General features: G+C 28.4%; 1 protein-coding gene across 1 annotated transcript; it reads right to left on the minus strand.

Moving 5' to 3' along the window:
* Nucleotides 1-394: 394 nt before the first annotated feature.
* Nucleotides 395-2,622, minus strand: LOC121217732 (WRKY transcription factor 71). The gene is made up of 3 exons (XM_041093840.1): nt 1,855-2,622; nt 1,607-1,750; nt 395-1,221 (listed from the first exon to the last, which is right to left on the minus strand). The coding sequence occupies exons 1-3, from the start codon at nt 2,289-2,291 to the stop codon at nt 828-830; spliced, it is 975 nt and encodes a 324-aa protein (XP_040949774.1). The 5' UTR covers nt 2,292-2,622; the 3' UTR covers nt 395-827.
* Between the last annotated feature and the right edge of the window lie 6,660 nt (nt 2,623-9,282).

Raw genomic sequence — 9,282 nt, forward strand, 5'->3', positions numbered from 1 at the left:
AGTATATAGAAAGTTTGATATCTTTAATTCAATTGGTGCTCTAAGAGTTTAAAAACTGTAAATTCAAACATGCTCTACTAATTCATTTTATTAGTACCATCTGATGGTTTCATATTAATTATTCATTTCATGTTACATGCGGTGTTCAAAATTAGGTTTTCACTATAAGCCACTTTTTATTTGTATATATATGGTTTAGGACTAGGATCCAGCCTTATAAAGACAGGATGATGACTCATAACTTTCTCATTCAGCTCAACTTTAGTGGTTGTTTTTTTCTCCTGCTGCTTAATTAATTAATTAATTAGCTCTTAATTTCTGAGTAGAGTTCAGATTATAAGCTAGATAGCCAGCTCAAGAAAAGTTTGTAGTAAAGGAAATTTTAAGGTATATGTAATGCTCAAATTCTTCACTAAAAATGCCATCAAGGATAATGATATATAATACAACTACGCATATAAAATGCAGTTTAATTAATCCAGTATTACAAGCCTGCAAATCCTCTTAATACTAGGTTTCTTGTTCTTCAAAAATCAACCATATTATGTCTGACCTTCACCTCCACATCCCCCCTATCAAAGAAGCTTTTACCTCTAAATGTTTGTTACAGACTCAAAACCAAGTTTCAAGAAGAATAAAAAAAAAGAAATCCTACTCCCCATCTAGTCCTTGAATGTTAGGCCTTTCGAGACCAGTAATTGAATAATAATTCATAGGCTCTAGAGAGAAGTTCAATTTGATGAAAAAGTAGTTAAATCCTAAATATATAATATAAATATGTACACACACAAGGCGTAAAAAGATGATGTAATTAAGCGAGTGGAGACTCATGGTTCATGTTTAAGGAACGTGGAAGGAACCATGTCTTGAAGAAGTCCATAGTCAGGAACCTGGTGTTGATGGACGTACTGATGAAAAGGGCTAAAGTTTTCGGCAAACATTGAACCAGCGGGTGCTTGGTTATTCATCTGATGATGATAGTTAGGCATCTGCATGAGCAACTCGTGCGGGAAGCTTGGTCTCCCCAGTGGCGATGGGGTTAACATGGAAGGTGGGAACATGGAAGGTGGGAACAACCCAGCTGCGCTTCCTCTCAGTGTTGTCGGAAGTGGGTGGTTGTGTTGACCTTCGTATGTTGTGATCACAGTGGACGGATCCTGGAATGACCTCTCTACTCTTTTCTTCACCGTGCACTTCTGAGTAGTGCACCTGTAGTAGCTTCTGCAACGATAAACAGAAATGTATCCCTTACATAATGATAAAGAAGCTGGATAAATTTTCACCAGTGGAAGCACGAGTTGGTGTTTGTTTCCCGAGAAAATCTAATCATATTCACACACATACATACATATTATTTAAGCCTACTTTATAGCTTTCAAAGACAAATACCTAACGGCTAAACCCTCAAGTTATTACGTACAGATTAAGTTTCTATATTGACGGATCATCTAGGTGCAAGTCAAAAGAAGGGGGCGAGAAGATGTAATGCAAGATCAAGGTTTCAGACACAATTTCGCAAGTAGTTTCTTTAGTTGATTGTCTAAAAGATAAGATTATTTTCAACATATGTGTTTGGTTGTAGATTAAGAAAACGAAAGAACCAAACCTCGGGTATGGACTGTTTTTCACAGCTTTTTGTCCATATTTTCTCCATCTATACCCGTCTTCTAACTGATCAACTTCACTTTTAGTTACGAAAGCAAATCGTGGTTCTCTTTGCTTCTTCTCCCCTTTCATTTTCGCTTTGTTTCTATTAGATACAATAAACACAACCAGTTACAACCTCATAATTTGTTACCAATAATATTATGAAAAAGAAGAAAAAAAAAAAGAAAAGAAACTTAGTTCGTTTACCCTTTCTTTGAGCTTTCACCGCCATCGTCCGATCCTTTTGGCTGCCCATCTTTCTTACTCTTGTCTGAATCTTCTTCGCAACCAGCCTCACTTGATGAAGAAGAAACAGAAGAATTAAGAGTCGCCGTAACTTCACCGGTATTGCCTCCTAATTCATCCGCCCCAACGTGCTGCTTCATCATTGTCCGATTGCCGCCTTCGACGGAAGAAAACACTTCCGACGACGTAGGTGACAGACCGAAAGCTTTCTCAAGTGAACCGTAGTCCATGGAAGTACTGTGTAAGCAATCGGTGAAGCTCATGTAGGAAGGATCAATGGAGGACGATGAAACCCTGTACATGTGATCAGTTTCACCACCATAACTTTGCTGATCATGATCAATATTGTTGAATGCACCCCCATGGTAGTAAAAGTCTCTGAATCCATGATCCGACATGGAGAGATCGATCAAGAAGACGAATAACAAAAGAATCAAGGGAAAAAAAGTTGGAAGGGATAGGAGAGAGCTGGGGTCTGAAATATTTTATGGTTTTGGACTTTCAGGGTTTCAGGACATCTCTTTATGTTGTTTGAGTCATATAAATACAGACATATAGAAATTTCAGCCAATATACATGTAAAAGTCGTGATGAAAAGATATAGACATAGAAAGCACTGTATAAAAGAAGGTTTGACAAAACACCTTCCAATAGGAAGAGCAAAAAGTGGCTTCTAGTATGGAAACATTTCCAGTCCATACTTGGCATTCCCTGACCCACACTTTGTAGTCACCCCCCTTAATTAGGTCTTAGCCCTTCTTTTTTCCTAAACTCTCATCTGCCAGAATATATATTTTCTAAAAAATTGGTTTATATACATTATCTGTAAATTTAATTTGGTTTACAATAAATTTCTAATTTTGTAGTACAATTTTGTACAATAATAAAAGAAGGTGAAAATTAAATGAGAAAAAAGAAAGCATGAAATTTGGGTTTTTTTGGACAAACAAAATAAAAGGGTTAATTACTGTTTAATAATATTAAATTACCGGTTATAAATTAAGAAATCTAAAAATGTTTGAAGTCTCCACTGGGGAAACAATTTATCATCTAGGAGTTCAACCTGACTCGCGTAAGGAAAAGAGGATAAAAGATTAAAAAGGAAAAAGGAAGGAGAGTGGGAGAACGCGCTAGAAAGGAGCGTGGGGATGCGGAGGAGAAGTCAGCGAAGAATACCAGTAAGGGGTTACAATCAAGGGATGCCTTTTTAGGGGACGATGAAAAAGAGGACCCGAAGAGAAAATAAAACGGTCAAACATTCAAACTTGAAGAACTATTAATAGTTTTTTTGGAATATTAGGCATACACGTGGCATTATTGGCACCGGCATTTGACCGTAGCAAAACCATCATCTGGCACGTGGGGGAGACCTTTTTGCTGCTTCTGCTTATGCCTACCCTAACGTCACCCCACACCTTATTTCCCTTTTTACCCTTGCTTTCCGTTTTGGCCCCCACCCTTTCGCCTAGTCTCCCACGTTTCAATCCCAAATGCCTTGGGTAGTTCTTCATACAAATTTTTTTTAGCAACAAAAACGTCATGCCTACTTTAGAATTTATTTCTCCAATAATTTGATAAAATTTATATTTAAGATTTGAACTTCGAAATCAATAATTACTTAGATTCATCTGGATTTGTTAATTTTATTATTGGATTTTTTTTATATAAAATTGAAGTTTATCAGCCTCCATGCCGTCCGTTGAAATCAGGTGTTAGAGTGGATCAAATCCAAAACTGGCTTTGAAGGTGGAGGAATTAATGTTGTGTTGCCGGATAAGAATAATGGTATTTATTAAGAGTTGTTGCAAATTTGTCTTCCAAGTCTGCCAATTTATGTATTTACCCTATTTAGTATCATGATCAATTATATCTAATTCAAAAATATATCATATCTATTTTAATTTTTAATCTTTATATTTTCTTACCAATTTGGTCCTCCTTTTTTTTCTAATTAAATTTAACCATTAATCTTTTGAAAAGAGTTAAATCATTTTTTTCAATTAAAACATTAATTTTTAAGTATGTTAGCGTGATAACCATTAACCTGTGTAGCAATCTACGTAGCATTATTATTTTTATGTTTAAAATTCAAAAAATTATAAAAAGTTTATAAAACTTAAAAATAAAAATAGCATGAAATATATATTAAAAAATTTGACATTTTAACCAATATTTTCATAAAAAAATATAAATTAGTTATGTTAGTAAAAAATTCGTTTTATTTTTTTGGTGTGTTATACTGATATGATTGCACTGCCAAGAAGTACTAAAAGTAGTTCAGCGGTAATTGATTCTATCGATGTTTACTAATAGCTACTTTCTGATTTGAAGCCAAAATCATCCGCATTTCCAACTTCCTTCTTCTATTTCATACGTTATACTATTTAACTCAATCGTCTTTCTATTCATCCAAGACCGATTGAAATTTTTTATTTAAAATCCAAACCATGATATTTTAAATGTAATTAAGATTGAAATTAAGTAAGAAATAAGTGTGTCTTTTAAAATATATATTATGATTTCTTTACAAAAAAATATTTTAACTTTTCAGTTAAAATTTTAAAAATTAAATATATTAAATGGATGATAAATGTTATAACATACTTGGTAAGTAAATAAATTTTAAGCCGTGGTAAATTCTGCAAAATAAGAGATATTTAAGATTTGTCGTGAGAAATTTATTTGTTAAAATACAATACAACAAAAACTTTATCTTGTTTTATTTAGGAAGTGTTTGGAAAGCTATCTGATAATTGAATCCGAGTGTAATTGTTTATAATTACACAAAAGTGACATGTTTGAGTAATTGGAATGGGTGAGTCTCGCCAATTTGGGTATACTTAGAGCACCCTAATTATATTTTTCAATTATTAAAGGAGAGTGAGAATTAAAGTAATTATACACTTAGTTAGACCCAATTTAACTTAGTTTTTTTTATATATAAGTTATAAAAATTATATTATAAAGATGAACACATATGAGTGTTTGAGATGATTATGACAATATATATATATATTACAAATCCTAAAAAATTATTATAAAAATAAACTGTGTATTTTATAAAGTTAAAATAAAAAATATTATTTAAATCCTAAAATTTTTAAAATTATGACCAAATTTATTATAAAAAATAATATATGTGTTATGAAAGTGTTATATTATATTTACTTTTTTTCTATCTCATGCAATGCATGGATTACTCATATGTTTTATAAAATTATTAATTAATATTTAATAGTCACAATCATTAAAAAATACTTTAAAATTGTGTAATTTATTTAAATTTTGATAAGATATTTTTATTTGGTTATTAAAAAAATTATAAACAACATTTTGAATTTTAAAAACTTGTAAAATTATTTTAAAAATAATATTTCAAATTTCTGAAACTTTTAAATGAAAAAAACTTTTGATAAATTATTTTTATATTGTATTTAAAAATAATTTTACTTTTTAGCGTTAAATATAAAATAGTTTACAAAAGTATAAAATCATTTTTAAATACATATAACGTAAAAAAAAATAAGGAAAGGAAATAACTTACATTATAAAAGTGTTATATTATATTTATTTATAAAAATTTATAATTAAAAATATAGATATAACTTATTTATGTATTCATATTATGTATTATAAAAATAATATATTTATCCATAAATAAATATTATGGTTGTTTTTATAGTAACTTATTTATATAAAAAAAATAACATTCTAAAGTTATGGAAATTATATTACTTACCAGAAATGTTGTGAAAGATTTTGACCATTTATAAAATCTTTTTTTACAAAGGTTATATATTATAAATTTTATATTGTTTTTAACTTAAATTACATAGTATAAAAAGAGATATAATTTACTCTATGTCTTTCTCTAAATTAGGTTTATATATGTCTTTACAATTAAAGTTATAGACTATTTGAATTATGAACCCTGATATTATAAGATCAATGCTAATTATGCAAATATAAAATGTTTTATTGTATCATTTCATGGGGTATGATATCATTTAAAAGAATGTTGCCAAACAGAAACACCATACCATAGACAACTTGCGAGAACTCTCTAATTTTAGACATTCAGAACTTCAAAATATGGTTGATAAGACATTTTGTTGTTTTAAAAAAAATCCCATATTAACAGTATTACCTTAGTATAACATAAAAAAATAAAGTTGGATCATATTAGCATATTGCATATTTTATAACTTCAATCATAAGTGGAATTGAAATAATCCATACTTCGAAGAGTACATGGAAGAATGAGATCTTAATAATTTTAGTGACGTTGATTCAAATTCAGATGATGGTGAACTTAGTCAGTAACCAATAGATAAATATAATAAGCATATGTTCAATATTAAAGAGGGAACAACTCAATAAATATGTATTGAAACAATTAGATAGAATTGCATAAGAGGTTTATTTTTCATGTTATTTTTATTAGTATTCGTACTGCCAACTACTTTTTTAGATTAACATAATACGTATGATGATTTTATTTAAATTTTTATTATTTTTTAGAAATTATTTTTATCATACTAATCATTTTTTTGCAGTAATTAGCCATTTTTAATAATATAAATTATGTAACTTTGTACTTCAAATTGTACTAGCAAGCATGACATTGGGAGCTATGATGTAATTACACCTGGTCATCTAAACATATTTAGGAAATTACAATTCGTTGTAATTACAAGAGAGTATAATTATTACCCTAATAATTACACTTTCATTTAAATACTGTGTGAATGTTAAAAATTAAATTTAAAAATTTAAAAATATTATAATACTATTAGTTAATTTTAAAAACAATAAAATTAGAATTTTGTTAACTCAATCGATATCCGCTTTAACTTGTTGCATCAAATTTAGTCGGTGATTTATATAAATAGAGACAAATAATATAAAAAAACATAAAATAGTCTTGAATTGAATGACGCAAACTATTTAAAATATAAAACGTGAAATTTTTAATAAGTTCGTGACATTGGATTAAATTAATCATTTTACCATTAAATAGGTAATTTTAATTTTATATTGTTGAAAAGAATTAAATAAGACCAATTTAGAATAGGGATAATATTTATTATTTAAAAAAAACGACATGATATATATTTTTCATTTAAATTTAACTCCAAACAAAATATTCCATCTATAGAATCATAAAAATGTTTTCAAAATATAACTTTGTTAAACAGTAAATGATAAATTCATAAATTGTAAATATTAACCCTGTTGAAATTGGCAAGGTATTTGAACTGGATTGGTGGGCTAACTGTTAGAGCACCAGTTCTTGGTTCGATTGGTTTGTCCAGTCCAATTGAATAAATTATTAAACAAATCAAAAAAAAATAATGAAGAAAACTAGTTCAACCGTTCCGATAGATTAGTTCAAGCAATTCATGGATCAATCAATCCAACCCTTATTTTGGGCCGGTATCTTAATCAGTTCTTTATTTAATTGGTCTGGCTTAAATATAAAAATTGTGAAAATTAATCTTATTTGATATGTTTTAATAATATAGAGACTAAATTAATAGAGGAGATACATTTAAATTCAATCCTATAATTGAGGAACCTACCACCTACATTTACAAAATATAAATGATATTTCTGTATTGGCTAGAAAGGAATCTGATATAAAACTTACATAAGTTGTAATACTTTTAAGTAATAAATATATATATAAAAATACAACTGTAGAAATACCTATTTCTTTTGTCTAGATCGCCATAAGCTTTTTCAAATTTGAAACTTAGCTTATGTAATTTTATATTTAAGAATTCAGTTCGTTTATCTTTTAGATTTTAATTGTAAAATTTAAGTTATTACAATATTATTTTCTAATTATGTGGTTATTAAATAAATATTTTTTTATTTTAAATTGTCGCACTAATAAATTTAACGGTATTAGTAAATAGACTTAAATTTTAAAATATGAAAAATAGAATGATATAATTCTTAAAAATTAAATTTCAAATTCGAGGAGAGTAGTCCCTCGACGCTTTCTTTCCTTTCCTTGATCCTAAACAATAACATTTCATGGCCTAATCTGGAGGGTTTTTATTAATGCATTAGATACATAATACATACATTATGTAGGATATTATAATAAACTAAAACTGGAAAGTGAAAAACGACAGCACTGAAATTACTACACGACAACCCAAACTCACCAGTTTGCCAAAGAATTAGTCAGAAACATCAAGCTTTGAAAACAAAAAGGATCAAATGCCATAAAGGTTGCTTTAACATGTAAATTACTTGTTTTGTTCTACATTTTGATCCCATCACTTTAACACCACTCAAACAAAGAAAAGACACCTGTGTGCATGCATCTTCGTATGTAGTAATAAAACTATACTCGGGCAAAATGAAAATAGTCAATTAGAAAAAAAAATTAAACCACAAAATTATTTATAAATAGTACTTATAATAAACTAATTAAAAGCTTTGTCTTATTCGTAAGTGAAAGCTATAGAATAAGTTAATGGAGCCGTAATTTGTGGCTAATTGTTTGCTTAAACTTGAACCTTGATAACATGTCATTGTCATAGCTTTTGATTTATTACAAGTCAAATTATTCACTTGGTTCCATCTAATTCAAATCCGATGTAAGATTAAGTTTTTGATAATAATAAAAATTTAATTTCAAATTTAATTTAATTCTACTCATAAACAACTCCAATAACGTAAAGTATTTCATCAAATAATTTATTAATTATAATAAGTTATATTTTGATTAAAACCAAGTTGTCTAGAAAACTAGACCATTGACTCCTCCTTTGGGTTTTTTTTAATGAAATAATTAATTGATTATATCAATCAAATATTCAAAGGGCAAAGGTCCATTTTCTATCTAATATGGAATGACATAAATCTACCCACTTCTTAAATGTGTTAGTTGTTGAGTGACAATTTATATTATTTCTTTTTAATTTGATGATATCACGAAATAATAATGACTAGCTTAGAGGAAGTTACCCATCCATGACATGACACGGTATCAACCAAAGTTCCAAATTTTTTTAATACATGACACGACATCAACCAAAGTTCCAAAATTTTTTAATCAGTCTTACCATGTAGAAAATCACCACCAGTGCAAAATCCATCCACTTCATTACATTTAAAATTAAAAGAGAGAAAAAACACTAATGGTGCGTATAGATGTACGATACTTTTATTTACAATTAGTATAAAAATAGTGGTGACACTAAAACTAGATACAGTAGCATGAGACAAAAAAAGCTAAACACACCGTACCACACCTTTAAATCCACCTTAAATTTGATTAATAAATTTATACAAATAATTTGAGAATTCTATCTTTTTAGAATCCAATATAATTTATTTGGAATTTCAAAATTTTTAAAAAATATTTTAACT

Source organism: Gossypium hirsutum, chromosome D05, assembly GCF_007990345.1.
Source record: "Gossypium hirsutum isolate 1008001.06 chromosome D05, Gossypium_hirsutum_v2.1, whole genome shotgun sequence".
Lineage (NCBI taxonomy): Eukaryota > Viridiplantae > Streptophyta > Magnoliopsida > Malvales > Malvaceae > Gossypium > Gossypium hirsutum.